Genomic DNA, 19,355 nt, shown 5'->3' with positions numbered 1-19,355 from the left:
AACAGTTTGGTTGGAAGGGACCTTAGAGCTCATCTTGTTCCACCCCCTGCCATGGGCAGGGACACCTTCCACTAGCCCAGGTTGCTCCAAGCCCTGTCCAGCCTGGCCTTGGACACTTCCAGGGCTGGGGCAGTCACAGCTTCTCTGGGCAAGCTGTGCCAGGGCCTCCCCACCCTCAGAGCCAAGAATTCCTTCCCAATATCCCATCTATCCCTGCCCTCTGGCAGTGGAAACCCATTGCCCCTTGTCCTGTCCGTCCAGGCCCTTGTCCCAAATCCCTCTCCAGCTCTCCTGGAGCTCCTTTAGGCCCTGGAAGGGGCTCTCAGGTCTCCCTGGAGCCTTCTCTTCTCCAGGTGACCCCCCCCCAGCTCTCCCAGCCTGGCTCCACAGCAGAGGGGCTCCAGCCCTCACAGCATCATAACTATTTCATAGTTACTCTCTTGATGTCTCTTCCCAATATTCTCTGACCTTGCTTCTGGTATTCCAATTAAAAAATGAAATAATGCTTACAGAAATTATTCTTGATTAAAAATCCTGCCCTTTCTCATAACCAGCTGCAAAAGAAACTGATTTAAATGTGCACACAATGGTTTGTAAATGAAAAATTGCATAAAGCTTGGACCAATTAAGTATAAATTACCTTTGAACTAGGAATGTTGAAAATATATAAAGAATGAGTCTAGTGTAATTTCATGCATGAAGGGAAGTTGAAAATATAATTATTTTCATTTTGTAAAGTTTTTCATCCTTTTTTAGATGGTATCTCAAGAGCGGGGGCAGCATTGTTTAATGAAGCAAGAAATGCAGTATTTGGGAAAGTAGCTCAAAATTCCATCCGGAGGATCGCCAAGAATGTTTTCCTGCACCTTCACAACCTGGACTTGGCCTTCCATCTGAGCAGGCAAACAGGAGCTCTGTCAAAAACCATCGACAGAGGCACGAGGGGCATCAGTTTTGTCCTCAGTGCTTTAGTGTTTAATCTGGGACCTACAATGTTTGAAGTGGCTCTGGTCAGTGGAATTCTGGTGAGTGTTGCCTGTTCACTGCAGGAATTGTCTCATTTAAGATTAATACATTGATTTGCTCTTACCAAAGTCTACTGAGTATTAATAATAATAGAATTTCAAAGGCGGTTGTGAAAGCAACTCCTGTAAAGGAGAGCAATCCATAATTTGCAAATATTAGTTACTTTGAATCTGCTTATTTAAAATTATTTTCATGTCTTCAGCCAGTGGTATTTATGTGGATAGTTTTCCATGTTTTTCTTCAGAATTCAAGGGTTGGACTTGACAATCTCAGAGGTCTTTTCCAACTCGATTGATTCTATGATTCTATGAATTGTTGGAAAAATGAAATCAGAAAAGTAAACTATGCACACAAGTGTCAAATATATCCAGGTAAATAGGGAGGAAGCAGAATATAAATGCCCAGGAATGTTGTGGGTTAGTGTGTTGATGACAGAGGAGGGAGTGATTGTTGGTTCTTTCCTGTCTTTTTTTTATCCAGAACTTCAAAGTGAAAATTAGCTTTTGGAAAATTGGCTTCTCGTTCCTGCTTAATAAGCTCAATTTTAATCTTTTCTTTTATAAATCACATTTCCTGTGTTTGAAATCAGGATCTTTGGGTGTTTTCTGTGCTAAAATCTCAATCTTGATTACATAGCTTACACTAAATTAAGACCAAAAATCTTGTTTTGTTTATCTCCCCTTTTAGAAGGACTTACTCAAGTTTGAATGTAACAACATCAGTTAAAATGCCTGTTGATGCTGGGTTACATTTTATAACCCTTGGAAGTTGCAGCTCCAGCTGGCTCTCAGCCAACTACCACCATGCTTTAATTTCTCAGGGCTTTTCTCTCCTGATGTGCTCTGAAGCAGAGAAGACACTTCATAAGTTGTCTTACAAGGCCACTTATTTTTTCTTCCACAGTCTTCAGCTTTCTTTCAAAATCCACCCAAAAAGCATAGAAGGAAATACTTAATTGTGATAACAGCACAAACATCAGCAGCATTTATGTTTTATAGTGGCAGAAATAATTTTGCAGTATTATTTACACCCGCTCCCATCTTTTTATCTAAATCCTTCTTACTGCTTTCCTTTTGAGTTTATGCCTTTGTTTAGCCTCAAGCTGTTCAGAGCAGGGGTTGTGTTGGGAGGGGCCATCAGAGCCCTTGTCTCAAAATTAGAATGGCTTAGCTGGAGACAACAGTGAAGTTTTGAAAATGATTACGACTTTTTCCTTTTTATTTTGTTTGAAATATTCCAGTATTACAAATGTGGCGCCGAGTTTGCTTTAGTCACCCTGGGCACTCTGGGAGCCTACGCAGCGTTCACCATCGGGATCACCCAGTGGAGGTAAGGCAGGCCCTGCCCTCCCCCCCAGGGCACTGAGGCTGAGCTCCCTGAGCTCCTGCCCGTGCCCACTGACCGTGCCCACCTGCCTGTGCAGGACCAAGTTCCGCATCGAGATGAACAAGGCTGACAACGACGCTGGCAACGCTGCCATCGACTCGCTGCTCAACTATGAGACTGTGAAGGTAAGGCCAGGCTGGACTATCAGGCTCTTTGTCTTACTTGTGTCAGTGAGTCATAAGATTCATCTTTTACAGGGCTACAACTTGAGAGCAATAGCCTGGTTTTAAACATGATTCATTTGCAGAGCACTGCATGGCATGGACAGAGGAGCACGGAGGTTTTAGTGGGGCTTGAAAGAATCTATTTGCTAATAGAGAGTGAGAAGTTTCCTTCATGACTAAATCACCTTCACCATCAGTTTCTGCAAAATGTAAACTTAGTCTTGAAGGTTCTTCCCCCAGAGGGTGGTTGGCACTGCCCAGGCTCCCCAGGGCAGTGGGCACAGCCCCAAGGCTGCCAGAGCTCCAGGAGGGTGTGGACAATGCTCTCAGGGACAGGGTGGGATTGATGGGATGTCCTGGGCAGGGTCAGGGGTTGAACTGGGTTGAAGTTGATCCTTCCAGCTCAGCCTGTTCTCTGATTCTTTTCTCTCTAGTTGTTAGATCTTTTGGAGAGCAGCTGTGTGTGTATCTGTGCATGTAGCATGTTAATACTCTATTTTGTAACAACTCAAACAGTCTGATGATGTTTGAGGCTGCCACATTTACCGTTTTTGTGTACATTGTAGTATTTCAATAATGAAAAATACGAAGCCCAACGGTATGATGAGTTCCTGAAGATCTATGAAAATGCCTCTCTGAAGACTACCTCTACTTTAGCTCTCCTCAACTTTGGACAGAGCGCTATATTTAGTGTGGGCTTAACGGCCATCATGGTGCTTGCCAGCCAGGGCATTGTTGCAGGTAACTTATCTGTCTATAAGCTAAAGATGACTCTCCTTTACCATGATTCATCCATAAGAGAGGAGTTAATTTTAACTAACCTGTGGTTGATGTGATAGTTTATTTTGAGTGGTTTTGCTTGAGAGCTTTTACTTAAAGAGTTTTGCCTGTTTCTGCTTCTTGTAGTATTATTAATTCCATGATATATATGTATATATATAGCAATAACTAGTATGATTTCATCAAAAACATTTTAAAAGTTAAGCAGTTAGAGAAAGATCCCAAGAAAATGTCACTTCAGGAAGTTTCTGTTGAAGGCTTGTGAAAGACACTTTTAAACATACAAATACTTCTGTGGGCCTTCTGCCAAGACCCTCTGTTTTTCCCCTTCTTTCTTTCCATGTTGGCAAGACTCAGGACTTTTCCCCAAAGTGTATATACTCATGTGCTTTGTCTCTAGTAGTTTTATTACCAGTGTCCTTCACTTTCCTTAGATTAATAAGGCACATTATTCAAACAATTGTTTCCATAAGTTAGGGTTTTTAATCTGTGTTTGTCTAATTTACTACAAAAGTCTGCTTGTTTAGGAAGACAAAGTACGATTCAATTACAGTATTGAGGTGAGGCTCAGCTAAAACAAGGTGGTTTTAGAGTAAAAATAATGATGTTTTAGACACTGTTAATGTTCAGAGGAGTTCAAAGGGCAGACATTTATACCATATGGTCTTTTTTGCATCTGCTTTTCCCTTTTTAAGAGATGCCAGGGCAGAGAAGGGTTACCCTGTGAACAGATCAGTCAGGAGGTGCAGTTCATGACTCTTCTTAGGAAAATTTAGAATAGCTTTAAGCAGGATGGTAGAAATATGGCTTTAAATCATCTTTCTGGGCCTGTTTCAGCTGAACTGACTCGGCACTTACCTTTAGCTGTGTGTCATCCTGAGTTTTCCCTTCATCAACCTGTTTATACTAAGCTGCCCAGAGGTTCTCACTGTGGGTTTTAGCAGCTCTGTGTCTATAGTATGATCATGACAAATTCTATCAGTCGCATTTGTCTGTAATTGTACTTAAGATTGTCCTTCCTGATTTGTGCTCTCATATATTACCTGCTCCCCTTCTAACTTATTTAGGCCCCTTTATGTTTCTCTCTGTGGAATTTACAACTGCACAATCTGATGTTTTATATGCTGCTTGCCTTATTTTCCAGTGCTGTTTTATCTTTTTTAAAGTGAAATCCACACAGACATTGCCATTCATTTCAAGCACCTTCCTATATAAAATCTGATCTTCTGGGAATGGGTTTTGTTTGCTATTTAAACATATAGGTTTAGAAATGGGGTGAAAGAAACTAGAATTGATTGACTTCATTATTTTTTTGAATCTTTTGGTACTTCCTGACAAGACAACCCTTCAAGTCTCCTTATTCTCTCACATCCATTTTGTCTTAAGGCAGCCTTTCTGTTGGAGATCTAGTAATGGTGAATGGATTGCTGTTCCAGCTTTCTCTTCCCCTAAACTTCCTGGGAACAGTATACAGAGAGACAAGACAAGCACTTATAGATATGAATACCTTGTTTACACTTCTCAGTGTAGATACCAAAATTAAAGTAAGTAGTAGCTTATTTTCCTAAAATATCTGGGTATTTAATAGGGCTGTTTTTGGCAATGCCATCATTTCATCCCATTTTCTTACCTTCCAGGTTTAATTTCTATTCATGAATGAGTAGTTTTGTGTAAGGATGCTGTTCTGCTTCCTCTTTAGGTGCAGTTACTGCAATAGCAGTTGAGTATTTTTCCTGCAGAGAAGCAAAAGTTGTTTCATGGAAGCTGTGTTTGTATTGAGATTTTTTTTTTTATTTAAGTATTCATGCCTCGTGCTTGAATTTTTACTGGTAATTAATGATGCAGAATTTATTATTGCAAAAGAAGTTGTGAGGCAGAGTGTTCACAGCAGAAATTTTTGCCTCCTTTGGGGGAAAGGGTGAGCAAACCAATGTCACTTGTGCAGCAAATGATAATTATTTTCCACATATCCAAGCTGGAGTGGCTGTTTGCCTTTTTCTGAGCTGGGAATGGACTGTTGAATCATTGGAGATAGTTTCTGGGCAGCAGATAAGGTGGAACTCTTCTTTTAACAGGACAAAGAGCTGGCTCCCCCCCTGCAGATCACCCCCCAGACTGCTGCCATCGCCTTTGATAATGTGCATTTCGAGTACCTTGAGGGGCAGAAAGTCCTTTCTGGAGTGTCCTTTGAAGTCCCTGCAGGAAAGAAAGTGGCCATTGTAGGAGGTAGTGGGTCAGGGTGGGTAAATGGACTAAATATGCCAATCAATGCAGAATTTAGTTTCTTAAACACAGTGCTTCTTGTGTTTGCTTTTTATAATTTGTTTGTGACATCAATTCCAATTGGAGATTGTAAATGGCAAACCAGAATGTAACATTAACTTCAGTTCTTTTCAATTCCAGGAAAAGCACAATTGTGAGATTATTATTTCGTTTCTATGAACCTCAGAAAGGAAATATTTATGTTGCTGGACAGAACATCCAAGATGTCAGTTTGGAAAGTCTGAGAAAGGCAATAGGAGTTGTACCTCAGGTATTACATGTTTCCTTCTCCCCAGCAGTCCATTGCAATAGTAATTCTCAGTGTTCTGGTGCTGTGGTTCATTGGAGGTCAATCCTAATGCAGTGGTGTTGTCTTAATTCCTTTGAAAGTCACCATGCCTGTTTTTTTTTTCCCCAGGAAATATTATATTTTTATGTGCATCATCATATAGATCCAATTTCTGAAATGTGTTTAAGCCTCCCCATGAGAAACTGCTTCCAGCTTTAAGTGATTTAGCTTTATAGTTGATTACCACCCATAATGAGTTAGCAAAGTGGTGAAACTGTGCGTGACATACATATTTAGGACACAAAATGTATTAATCCCATATTTGGGGAAAGAAATTTCCCCAAACCCTTTAACATTCAGGCTTTGTAGAAAAATATAAGCTGTTCTGTATTGATTTCTTTCATAGTTTGGGGACAGTTTTGTCATGGTTTCTTATTTGAAATGTTCTTTCCACCCCTGCAGGATGCTGTTCTCTTCCATAACACCATCTACTACAACCTGCTCTACGGCAACACCGGGGCCAGCCCCGAGGAGGTGTACGGGGTGGCCAGGCTGGCAGGGATCCACGATGCCATCCTGAGGATGCCCAATGGATACAACACCCAGGTCGGGGAGCGAGGCCTCAAACTCTCAGGTAGGATCTCAAACACACAAGTTCTTTATATCCCTTTTGCTGCCCCAAAGTTTGATGCAGAGTTTATTCCTCAGTCAGACTTGCTTTTAGCTTATTTACCTTATGATACAGAATCAGTAGTGTTGGAAAAGACCTCCAAGATCATCAAGTCCACCCTTTGATTAAATCCCACCATGCCCACTGAACTGTAGTGCCAAGTGCCACGTCCACTCGCTTTTTGAATGCTTCCAGGGGTGGTGACTCCACTGTTGCCCTGGGCAGCCTGTGCCATTGTTTGACCACTCTTTCAGTGAAGAAGGTTTTCCTGATATCCAACCTGAACCTCCCCTGGTGCAACTTGAGCCCATTCCCTCTCCTCCTGTCCCTTGTTCCCTGGGAGCAGAGCCCAGCCCCCCCCCCCGGCTCCCCCCTCCTGTCAGGGAGTTGCAGAGCCAGAAGGTCCCCCCTGAGCCTCCTTTGCTCCAGGCTGGGCCCCCCCAGCTCCCTCAGCTGCTCCAGCCCCTTCCCCAGCTTTGTTCCCTTCTCTGGACATGCTCCAGCCCCTCAATGTCCTCATAGTGAGGGGCCCAAAAAACATAACTATAAAAGCTAAATATTAATACGAAGATCCACAGTGTAAGGCAGCTGGAGTTTGCAAGCTATTTAAAGGAGTATATTTTCAGGGGATATTGTTGTGTGAGATGATATGTAAGCATGGATATGCATCTATGTAAAAATGCTCTTTCTCATAATCTGGCTAGTGGCATAAAAGGGGGAACTTTCTGCGTGTGTGCTTTGAGCCCTGTTCGTGCTGAAGGGCAGGAGCAGAGGGTGCAGGGGGTGCAGCAGAAGTCCTGCCTGGTGCAGGGACAGCTCTGTGTGGTGTTTCTTACTCTGCAGCTGCTGCAATCAGGAGTCCTGGTCTCTTTGTAACAGCAGATCAGAGTTACAGCCTGTCCCCAGAACAGTGTGCCTGGCAGCTGAAGGGGAATACAGGGAAGGGGACAGGGGAAATAAGAGATGTGAAGCACAAATCTGGGTGAGGGAAGAGAAGGATACAAAATAGGTACTGGCAGAACTGGAGAGAATGAGATGCCTGTCTTCCCACACTAGTAATTTCTAGAAAGAGGATTTGACTAACAATAGATTTGAAATGTCTTGGTGTTTGTAAAAGCATAGAATGGTTTGTGTTGAAGGGGACCTTCTAAAAATCATCTAGACCAACCCCCCTGCTTTGAGCAGGGACTAGATCAGGTTGCTCAAAGCCTTAACCTTGTGTTGAGGTTTAGATTAGATTTTCGGGAGAATTTCTTCACCCAAAGGGTTGTCCAAGCCTGGCACAGCTGCCCAGGGCAGTGGCAGAGTCCCCACCCCGAGGGGATTTAAAAGTTGTGTGGATGTGGCACTGGGGACGTGGCCTTCCAGTGCTGGGGGAATGGTTGGACTCAGTGGGCTCAGAGGGCTTTTCCAGCCTGGACAGTTCCATGATTCCATGTCCCATTCTAAATCTGGAGCACTGTGTGTGGGTATGTCAGAGCTCCCTTCTGGCCTCGAGACTCCTGTAATGGAGCCTGTCTGAAAATGGGTTCTGCCTTTACTCCATCCTTCGTTTTGTGCTGCCACTGTGATGGTCATAAACACCCATCTGCCGGTGCTTCAACAAAAGTGTGTTTAGAAAGTGAAAGGAAGTGTGGAAATGTGTTCTTTTCCTGCTTTATTTGTATTTAAGGAAAATAAGAGTATGTAAAATACTTAGGAGAAAGACAATGGAATTCCTTGGGGACAGAAAAAGAGCTTAGAGTGAGTATCTGCCACTGAAATAGCAGCTTCACTTTCTTATTTTCAGCAGTTAGATGAGCATTGGCAAATAACAGTAGTAACCAAGCTTCAGGAATGTGTGCAGTCAGGCTGCAGGAGTCCTGGGCTAGTGCTCTCAGGAGGGGTTAAGCTGTTCTGAGGATTGGAGATACCAAATGAAAATCTTTGAGGTCCTTCAGTAGCTCTATAAAAATATGGCATCTGTTACTTGGAATCTCTAGTTTTCTGAATAGTAGAATGGCTCCCTAAATTCCTATAAAAGTTTAATTTCTACTCCTATAAAGGATTAATTTCTGCATCTGGTTTGTTGTTCTTGGGGGGTTTTTTAAGTTGGTTGAGGCTTCGTATACTTCTGGTCTAAGGAAAGCACAAAGTCCTGATTTATGTCTTGTTTTTAAATAGTATTTTGTGGCAGAAATAGTGGGGGTGAAAGACCTGTGAATTGAAGGGTCCTCTTTGAAATCCAGGTGTTTTATGTGCATGATGGAAAAGCAAGGTTTTAGTTGCATTTAGTGCAGTTCCTAGTGGTCTCAGTGATTGATTCATTGACAGTACAGAGTGAAAACCAAATTGTTTGGGCTTTTCCAAGTAGAATCCATATCAGTGTTTTCTAATAGATTTGTGATAGACAGAGCCAAACCCCTGCCTCCATGAATGGAACTGTTAATGTGCTGCTGTCCTGAGTGTGAATGGGGAAGAGCATGAAATAAGGATGTGCTACAAATGAAAGGGTTTTTGTTGTTGCAGTATGTCTTTCAAACATGGATATTGTCAAGCTGTGAGTTCTGAACATGCTGTAAAGGAGAGGGAGGAAGAGCACATTAAAATAGACTGAGTAAATTGTACAGTTCTAATTGCTCTGAGTTCTGCCAAAGACAGTCTAAAATGTGAACTGCAGCATTTCCATCAGCCCTTTAAATGGTTTATGAAAGCATGTTCTCTCCTGATAGGAATGGAACATTAACAAGGATATAATGGTATTAAATGGAATGTTTTGAAGTCTTGAGTAAAACAAAAGAGGACAAGTGCACAAATGTGACGTGTATGCATCGCATACCAAATGTTTAGCAGATTTTAAGTTCTCAAATGCACCTGTTTTCCTGTCTGTAAAAGTTGCCCCGAGTTATTCTTGAGTAGATGTTGGCTGTAAGAATTTTGAAGGAAGGGAAACTAGTCTGAAACTGGGTTACACCAGAAACCAACAGGCTGTAGAGTGCAGACTGAAGGTGGTTTCCAGTGCCACACTAACTGTGTTCTTGAATGACATTTACCATCGTGGAGTGCAAAGTCAGATAAATATCAAGGAGAGACCTGAAAGACACAATGTGTGAGCAAGATGCATGAAATGCAGTGCAGCAGCATGGACAGAGCACTGGTTGTTTGGGAGAGGAAACAGGGTTTGTGTGTGCAGAGCTCAGGCCAGGGAAAAGGGCTCATGCTCCAGGTGTACAGAGTGACCAGCTGTACAGCACTGGTACTGACCTAGGCCAAGCTCCTGCCTTAGAGCAGATACAAAATAGTTCTCTGTCCTTTTTCAGAAGGATAAGCAATCCTGAATCACCAGGGAGCAGGAACTTGTGTGGTATCTTATGTAACATGTCAGGCCTTTGTCAGCAGTAACTATGATGTCTGTTAAAAAAAAGAAAAAACCCAAAAACCAACCCTCAAAAGTCACATCTGCTGTTGAATTTACACCGTCACAATTCTAACTTTTTTTTTTCTTTTTCCCCCTCTTCCCCCTCATTCAGGTGGAGAAAAACAAAGAGTTGCAATTGCTAGAGCAATGTTAAAGGACCCACATATTTTTCTCTATGATGAAGCCACATCATCTTTAGATTCAATTACAGAAGAGGTAAATTGGGATAAAAAATTCTAAAATTTAAGTGGTGCAATGGTGTCTGATTCCAATACTTTTCCCCTGTTCTTTTCCTCTCAGAAAGAATTCTGTTCAGGTGGTCTTAAAGTGTGAAGCTTTCCAATCCACTTGAAAAGGTGTTTAGATGACATCTAACTTCCTTTAAAAATGTCTTATAAATAATTGTGACATAATGCAGGACAGAAAACCTCTTGTTTGTTGTGCAGCATCTTTCTGAGATGCAGATCAGATAGGTGTGACCTGCAGTGCTGGTGTTCGTTTCCCAGGAAGGGCTGTGACATGGATGTTGTGACACTGTGACAGGAACTGCATCAAGGCTTCATAACAACATCTTAGTTTAAGCACAAAACCCTCAGCCCCAGCAGTAATTTCCTGAACTAGTGTCATCAAGGACTAGAGCTAAGATGTGGCTGTGTTCACTTATGCAGATTATTGAGCGAATTTATTGACCTGTACTCACTACATTACTTTCATTTTCCAGATACAAAGAAATCAGAGTATGAACTGTAGATCCATATAGCACAGCACTGAAATGTAGCACAGCTCCCTCGTGGACCAGCAATGTCCATAACACAGTTCTGCAGAACAGCACGTGGACTCTTTCTCTTGTTTTCCTCTATCTATTGCAAGAGTCGTAAGCAAAGCTGAAAATTTCACAGCAGAAATGCACTTGAAAGGCAGCAAATGCAAGTGAGCCCTTTCCACAAGACCGTGCCTGGAAATAGAAATGTTTTCTGACAAAAAAGAAAGTTTTCAGGGAACTGAAGAGGACACTTCACTGACGATAGTGAGGGCACAAATTCCCAGTCAGTGCTCCTTGCAGAGGAATGTGGTTTGGGAAGATAGCAGAGTGCTCACTGCATAGATAGATGATTCCCAGGATTACTTTAACTTTATATTCCACCTTGGCATGACATTGAGGGGGATTTTTCCTTTAACTTTCATTGGAAAGTATTATTATGATGATGATGATGAGTTATTTTCAGATGCTTTTACTGCTGTTTGTTGCTTGTGTACCATGCTCCATGAGAAGGTTTTCCTTAAATCTAGTGACCTGTCTCTCCCTTTGTCCCTGGGGATAGCTGTGTTTTTCTGTGAATACAAGCTTTTTTTTTTTTTTTGCAGTTTGAGGCTTTATCAGAACCACAGATATTTCATGCTTGGGACTCTTCTGTTTCTTTGGTAGATGCTTGTGGCTGTTTGTTATTATGAAGCTGTAGCAGTACCAGAAGTGTTTCTCAAAACTTATTTACAGTAATTTGCATGTTTCCAGCAGCATTTTATTTCTCCTCATGCCACCCAGGAGTGTGTAAGAGTTTGTCTGTGTTCCAATCTTGCAGAACATTCTCAAGGCCATGAGGGCCATGGTGAAGCACCGCACGTCGATTTTCATTGCTCACAGGTTGTCCACGGTGGTGGATGCCGACGAGATCATCGTGCTGGATCAGGTGAGGGATCCCCTGGGGTGTGGGGCTTCCACAGCCAGGCAGTGTTTGCTTTAGGAACTCTCTGTGTCCACTTTGAATTATCACACTCCCACTGAGGTGCTGAAAGCTCTTTCTTTGGAAGTGAGCCATGTTGGAAAGTTCTAGCTCAAGCTTGGCTTTTTATACGTTTCTCTTCACAAACTTGCACGTGTGACTCTCTCGTATGTTGTTATTTTTTATGGCTCACTGTTGTGTGGTTTTGATCTAATTTATTACATGCTTCTGTCAGATGAATTTACTAAAGTGTTCCCCCAATTTATGCTTCACTCTCGTCGCTCAGTGAGCGTCTATTTTTCACATACATCCATTTTTTTATTTCAATGGGAAGAGACAGGACAGCATGTTCTGTTTCCATGCAGATAGAACGACTGCAGGATTGTTCAACCTAATTATGTTATAAATCTGAGCACCATTCTCTGTTGTACCTGTAGAAAAATGTGATTATTCCCTTTCTCTTCTAAGAAAAAAACAATAAATTTCAACATTTAATTTGCTAATACCACTATTGAGCTGTTACCTCATGCTCAGTGTGTCCAAAGTCCATTTGCTTCTCTGTTACCTATACCTGGCAAGAGATTTAAAATAAACAAATGTCCTTATGATAACTTCATAATTACTCTTTTAACTGATAATGCTGAAAGTACAATGCTCTAATCTGCTGATAATAGATGTTAAATTTATCTTTGCATTCATTTTTATCAGTTGCTATTTATATGCTTGTGATCATAGGTGTATTTAGTGACTTAAAATACACATCTAAAAGCAAATAAATTATTCCTACAGTACATTCAGTGGTTTCATGGGGAATTAGAACAAACTCTTATGAAATGGTGACATTCATGACTATTTTTGCTACACAAATCTCAGCTTTATATGAATCTCAGAATGAAGTAGTGGAATAAATCACTTGCAGTGCTCCATGGAGTTTTTATTCAGTTTTGATCTGCTTTGTTTTTTCAGCTTTTGCTGAAAATCCTTTCCTAAGGTGTATCCCTTATCCAACTGCACGTTAAAACATCTTGCAAGTGTTTTTAATGTGTCACAAGGCGATCTGCAGCTTTTTGTTTTCGACGCAAGTTTTCACAGCTTGCTAAGAGTGTGTTTTGTGTTAGAGTGTAACTGTTACATTAAAAATGAAAGCACAGCCTCGAACTGTAAAAGAGCCGGGGTGCTGCCTTTCCTGAGGGCTGCTGGTGGGACTGGGGATGGGGCAGGCAGTGCCCCACGGCCCCCGAGGCCCTGCAGCGCTGACCTGGGGCAGCCACAGGAGGAGGCTCAGGAGCAGGGAGGAGACAGGATGGTCGGGACTGGTTTTGCTTAGCCATGGCAATCACGGAATCACAACTCCAGCACCTTTGCTGAGGTAAAACCAGAATCATTCCTGAGTGAGTAAACAGCATAGTAATGATGCAGATCTAAACACTGTGGGGCTGAACAGAGAAGGTGCATTTTTGATGACTGGTCAAGAGTTATTAAAAAAAGCACCATAATTCAAAAGCCTGGTCTCTACTACAATGAGCTCCACATTAACCCCTTGAAGGTTTTAAGTAAATTCTGCAGTTCTGTTGATCACATTTTTTGTTCAGATTCCACCGGCATAACTACTAATGGAAGTGCCAAGACCCACATTTTTTCCCAACATATCCATCAGCAGCTGTCACAAGGAGGTAGTGAAAAGATCAGTCTGGTTTTTTGAAGAGTGGTGGTGTTTCTCTGTCTGTAAAGTTGGAGTTCCCTTGAGTTCTCCTCTCCAGCTCTTCCTTCCCATTTCCACAGTGATAGTCAGTAAATCATCTTCCCCTTGAGAACAGCCCAGATGAACTGAACTGCTGAGGCCATTGTCGTGGTGGCCATTGCAGGGGCACAGGAGCACCCATAAAAGCACGGTTTACACTAATTGTTTCCAGGATTTGATTTTAAATGTGCTTCGCTTGTCTAGTACAAATCCCTCTCTCTTTGCTCTTTTTTTTAGCCTCTTCCCGTGTGTTTGTTACTGAGCAAAAACAAATAGGTGTTTGTTTTGGTACATCCGTGTGGCTTTTGCACCTTGCTCCTCATATAGAGGTCCCTGTTTACTTTAGGTAGCTCTTCTATTTTAGATAGTAAAAGTTTCCATGCTGGTGGGCTTTAAATTTTGCCCAGATGGACAATAGATTCCCATTTCTTTAAGTCTGGGAAGAGCACAGCTCCATGTTTTCAGTGTGATATGCTATTGAGTGAACTGTGCATTCAGTCTTGCCGTGCTGTCCCAAGCTCCTTGTCATTAATAACTGCTCTAATCTATACTGTGCAGTTGTGGTCCATGTGTTGGCGTGTTCCTGAAGATCTGGTAATGTGGATTCCTGACCTGCTCCTTGTTTTGCAGGGTAAGGTGGCGGAACGTGGCACACACACAGAGCTCCTCGCGAGTCCCGGCAACCTCTACTCTGAAATGTGGCACACACAGAGCAGCAAAGTGCTCCACAGTCACAGCAGTCCCAGCTGGGAGGAGAGGAATAACCGGACACCCAAAGAGGAGGAGAGGAAGAAGCTGGAAGAAGAAATTATGAATAGCGTGAAAGGCTGTGGGAACTGTTCATGCTGAGAACGACCCTGGATCAGTCTTGGATAGCAGGTTGAAAATGCACAAGAATACAGTGAAATGCAGCTCTTGTTTTTAAGTCAGCATTCAAAAACTTCTGGGGTTTGCAGTTTTTGGGTTTTACAGTTTCACAGAGGGACATAATTTCAACCAAAGGAGTTCTATTTTTGCATCTTTAGAAATCTGTAATATTCAGTGGCATTTGCAAGAGCTGGGCTTTTCAAAAACTTTAAACTTCCCAACTAAGAGTGTAATTTATGGCAATTTTTAGGTATTGGTAAATTCTCCTGGTAGTCGCTTGATGTGGATTATTAAATTGTAAACAGATTTGTCCTTGATTTACATTATTTGTCATCATTAATGGTTGATAAATATGTCATGTTTTAATTGTAATTGGGCTAATTTGAACTCATTTGCTAGTGAGGAAGATGCCATTTAAATTCTTCAGTGGTGGTCTGGTTTAAAATGTTCTTCCTCGTAAAGAATAAGAAAAGCCTCAACAAAACATTAGAGGCTTCTAGTAGCAAACTAAATATTGGAATTATCCATCTCACCCTTCAGAAGCACCTTTTGTACGGCACTATCAGGAAATGAATTGGTATCATTCTAAAGGAAAACTAATAGTATTTTTAAGTGAAAAATGAAAAAATCTGTGTTTAGGATTCTGTATCCTCAGCATCTGCTGTAGTAGTTGAGGCAGAAGGCAGTTGCTCTTTCTAATTCAGTCATGGTCTTAGGGAGCAATTAAGATTCAATAAAGACTTCCATAAATTTCTATTATCTCATTAATGTATGAGAAAATGACCTGGATAATGCTGAAAGCATTGCTATAATAATCTCCTCATTTCAACAGCCCAAACTTCTCCAGTGGCAGGAAACCTCAGTGTCTGGGATCTGCAGGACACTGTGGGTGTATTGGGTCTGGGGGGGGCTGCAGTGGGGGCTTCTGTGAGAAGGTGCCAGAAGCTTCCCCTGTGTCTGGCAGAGCCAATCCCAGACGTCCATGATGGACCCACTGCTGACCAAGGCTGAGCTCACCAGCAATGGGATAACACACTGCTGGGATAATGTATTTGGGAAGGGAGGGAAAAGCTTGTAAGTGTAAGAGCAACTGCAGCTGGAGAGAAGAGTGGGAATATGTGAGAGCAACAGCCCTGCAGGCACCAGGCTCAGGGAGGAAGGAGGGGAGGATGAGCTCCAGGCAGTGGAGCAGAGATGCACCTGCAGCCCATGGAGGACCCCACACTGGTGCAGGAGGATTTGTCCAGAGGAGGCTGGGACCTCTTTGGAAGCCCATGCTGGAGCAGGGCCCTGGCAGGACATGTAATCCTATGGAAGACACGCACTGGAGCAGCCTGTGCCTGAAGGACTGACCCCGTGGCAAGCAGACACGTGGGAAGGACACACTGGAGCAGGGGAGGAGGGTGAGGAGGAAGGAGCAGCAGAGCCAACGTGATGAACTGACCACAGCCTCCATTCCCTGTCCCCTGCACCACCTGCAAGGAGGTGGAGAATGTGGGAGTGAAGTTGAGCCCAGGAAGAAGGGAGGGGTGGGAGGACGGTGTTTTAAAATTTGGTTTCTTTTTCTCATTACCCAACTCAGACTTCTAATTGGCAGTAAATTCAGTGAGTTTCCCTGAGTTGAGTGTTTTGCCCATGACAGTAATTGCTGGGTGATCTCTCCCTGTCCTTAACTCAGGAGCCTTTCCATATGTTCCCTCTCCCTGCCCAGCTGAGGAGGGCAGGGATGGAGTGGGTTTGGTGGGCACTCAGTGTGCAGCCAGGGCCAGCCCACCACAACAGCACTCTATTTTTAGGCCATGTCTCTTCAGGGAAATTCACCATCTCTATTTAGCACAAGCTATTCTGGTGTAATTCTTCATGTTGAATTCAAGAATTAAAATCTTTCTCTTGGATGTTGAAAAATAACTGTTATTTCTGGGGAATTACACCAGTATAATTACACTGATGTAATTACGTTTGTAAATCAGATGCAAGGTTTCTCAGTGTGGGCACTAGGGAAGGGCTGAATTTGGTGCTTCTGGAAATTTAATTGCAAATAGCATTTATTTTTTTGTGTTATACCCTCCCCTGCAACTAAATATAGGAACAGTAACTTAAAAGGAGCGAAACCTTTGCTAGTTATTAATTTTCTCTCTTTTAAAATGATGGGTGAAAAAACCCAACCGGGCATCAGTCTGCAGTTAAAAATGATTTTAAAAGTGTACTTTAATTTTCAACCTTGGAGTGCAGAAGCAAAGTGAAGTCCTGTTAATGTAGTGGCAGTGCAGAATTCCAGCTTACAGCCTTCCCTTTATTTTCCCTAATGGTCTCCTGGTTTAGCTGACAGCAGTGAGGGGACTGTAAAGGTGCAATTATGTTCCAGCTGCCAGAAACAGCAAAAGTTTATTGAAACTACCCTGCAAGAACTCATTTTTGGAATTAACTAATCTGTCTGCTGTTCATGCAGCAGGGAACAGGCAAAGGTTGTAAATAGGAATATTTCAATCCTAAGATCTTTTTCTTCTGGCACAAGGACTAACAATGTCTCTGGTCTGAGAGATGCAGGGAAAGGTTTTTTCTCAGTGAACAGTTTTCCCTGTTGCAGGGCCTGGACTTCCCAGCAGGTCCCTACAGAACACTCAGGATCAGGAATGGTCTGTGAGATGTCCGGAGCCAAAAGCTGTTTGAATGCGAAGTTTGATTGTGTTTGTGAGGGACCGATTTCAGATGAAACCTGATGGATTTTATCACTGGGAATGGGCTTTGCAAGGACTCAGAGTCTTGGGCAGTACAGGTGTGGAATGAGGACTGTTTTCAGTTGGTAAGTGCCAGGAATGCTCAGTGTTTGTCTAAATCTGTGCGGGTTTGATGGAGCTCCGAGGCCATTGCCTGTCTCTGCCACCCTTCCGATGCCAGTGGATGTGCTGCAGCTCTGTCCAGCTTTGAGCAAACGGAACGACAGGAGGGAACTCTGAACAAAGGCATTTCCTAAAGCAAGAGGCTGCTCATACGGTAGAACACGTTTCTTAAAGAACTGCAGCGAGTTTCTGCAGATGACTGAAAACTTCCCGTGTTGTGGAGTTGCTGGATGAGCATTCCTGGCTTGGTGGTGGCTGTATTGGAGTGAACTGCTGTGGAGAAGCAGAAACAACACTTGGTGAGTCTCCTGTCTGCTACAAAGTCAAACGTCTGCTTTCTTTTTTTAATTTTATTTTTATTTTGAATTTTTATTCCTGCACTATGACTCCAAAGTGCCACCATTGAAGCAGATGTTTGAAACACTGAATGGGAGAGCCTTGGCTTTGGAGAAACTCACTGTGGCACACTGACCCTTGGGACAGTCTACGTGGCATCTCTTGGAAAAGCCTTACAGAGAAAACAGATTGATTTTGGAGCTCTCTCCCAGCCTCTGTGGATCTTGGTAATTCTGCTCCACTGTAAACTGGGACATCATTTTCTAAACAGCAGCTTTTCATATTCTGGACTTGTAGTTGGTTGTTTTTCAAAATTCAAGTAATCTACTCCCATTATAAAATCTTTATCTGCAGTTTTAGTGTGGAAAAGCCATATAATTTTTTTTCCTTCATTTTCCGTTTTTAAAGGAAATGTGTTTATGGAAAATGGACATTAAAAAGGGGCTGCTTCTTGCAGTGTGTAGTGATCTGTTAACTGTGAACTTACAGAATTCAATTCTAATTTCCACGTAAGAACTTACTAGACACGGGATATGAAGTCACAACAAACAACATTTTGGCTATTTTAACCTCCAAGTTAGAAAACTTAATGAGTGATTTGTAGGCAGGTTGTTGTGCTTTTTCCAAATGGATGTTCACAATTTGCTCCTTGCAGATGATCCCTCAGGTTATCTCAGCTGTTCTGTTCCATGGAGTATTAGTTACCTACATCTCAACACTGAGATTTTAAATGGTGTTCAAGTTTCTTTTTAGAATGGAGGTGTATAATTTACATTGTACAGGAAGATGACAGAACAACACAGAAAGCTCAGTTGAGATCAGACTGTGTAACCCTTCTGCTGGAACACTCCTTACTCTGACTCCTGTCCTTCATCTGTGTATAGATAATTCTTAGTAAATAAAGGATTTATCTTTGTGAATAGAAATGGGTGTCCTGTCACAATGGTTCTGTGGCTTTGCTGCAATTCCCAGAGAAAACAGTCACTCACTGCTGTGGAATGTGGGTCTTAGTACCAGCAGCTGTTTGTAGTGCTTGGTGGTGCTGCTGGGGCTGGTAACCACTCACAGGGGTGTGGGGTGGCACAAGGTGACTGAATTCCAGGTGATCCATCAGAAAGGGAAGTTCACAGAGTGCACCTCAGTTCTGCTCCCACTCAGCTTTTCCATCCCCTGCACTGTGTGTGTGGCACTGTAAGAACAGGACAAGGGCTCGTGTTTCTGCATCACACCGATGGGAATGAACATACTTGAGAGAAGCTTGACTGTTTCTTACTGTAAACACTATTTTTATAAATGTAAACTCTCAACTTGTGATCAGTAGAAATAGAGCAGTTCTCAGAATCTACTTGAGCCCTTGACATGACATTGTCTGTAATCACTGCCTGGGTTTCTGCTTTAAGCAGCTCAAACTCAAAGCAGAAAGCAAGAAATGCTGCTGTTATTATTAACTATCTACATGTAATGTTGATCATTCTTCTAGTGCACTGCACTGTATTTGATTTGAGCTACAACAGCCACAGGTCCTGCTGTCATCATGTACAGGGGATGGTATGTCTGGGATAGATGGCTGGCTGGCTGGCTGGATGTAAGATCCTTGAGCAGCCTGGGGTTTTTCAAGTCTGACTGGATGAACTCCCAGCTGTTGTCTCTAAGAGTTCATTTGCTCTGTCTTTAAATCTTGAAGTGATACTGCAGGAATGCTCCATAAATGTTACTGACAAAACAAGTCATTGATTTTTAAGGGGAAAGAGCTCTAATAGGAATATATTTGGGGCTTTTTCTTCATGTATACCTGTAACTTCTGTTAGTGCTAATTTGAGTTGCATGTCTGCATCAAGGAAAACAGTAATTGCAAATCCAGCTTTTGGTAATCTTC

At 42.4% G+C, this 19,355-nt stretch overlaps 1 protein-coding gene across 1 annotated transcript in view; it reads left to right on the top strand.

Moving 5' to 3' along the window:
• Positions 1-18,405, top strand: part of ABCB7 (ATP binding cassette subfamily B member 7) — a 41,314-nt gene extending 22,909 nt beyond the window's left edge. The window contains exons 6-16 of the mRNA XM_027738836.2: positions 757-1,025; positions 2,267-2,355; positions 2,450-2,537; positions 3,143-3,317; positions 4,743-4,900; positions 5,432-5,595; positions 5,760-5,889; positions 6,370-6,541; positions 10,087-10,190; positions 11,555-11,662; positions 14,067-18,405. Of these exons, the coding sequence (XP_027594637.1) occupies positions 757-1,025; positions 2,267-2,355; positions 2,450-2,537; positions 3,143-3,317; positions 4,743-4,900; positions 5,432-5,595; positions 5,760-5,889; positions 6,370-6,541; positions 10,087-10,190; positions 11,555-11,662; positions 14,067-14,285 (1,676 nt within the window). The 3' untranslated portion in view covers positions 14,286-18,405. The remainder of the gene's footprint in view (positions 1-756; positions 1,026-2,266; positions 2,356-2,449; positions 2,538-3,142; positions 3,318-4,742; positions 4,901-5,431; positions 5,596-5,759; positions 5,890-6,369; positions 6,542-10,086; positions 10,191-11,554; positions 11,663-14,066) is intronic.
• The last annotated feature ends 950 nt before the right edge of the window (positions 18,406-19,355 follow it).

Source organism: Pipra filicauda, unplaced genomic scaffold, assembly GCF_003945595.2.
Source record: "Pipra filicauda isolate LSUMZ 115617 unplaced genomic scaffold, ASM394559v2 scaffold484_size733096_pilon, whole genome shotgun sequence".
NCBI classification, from domain to species: Eukaryota; Metazoa; Chordata; class Aves; order Passeriformes; family Pipridae; genus Pipra; species Pipra filicauda.
This window is presented reverse-complemented; position numbering and strand designations above follow the sequence as displayed.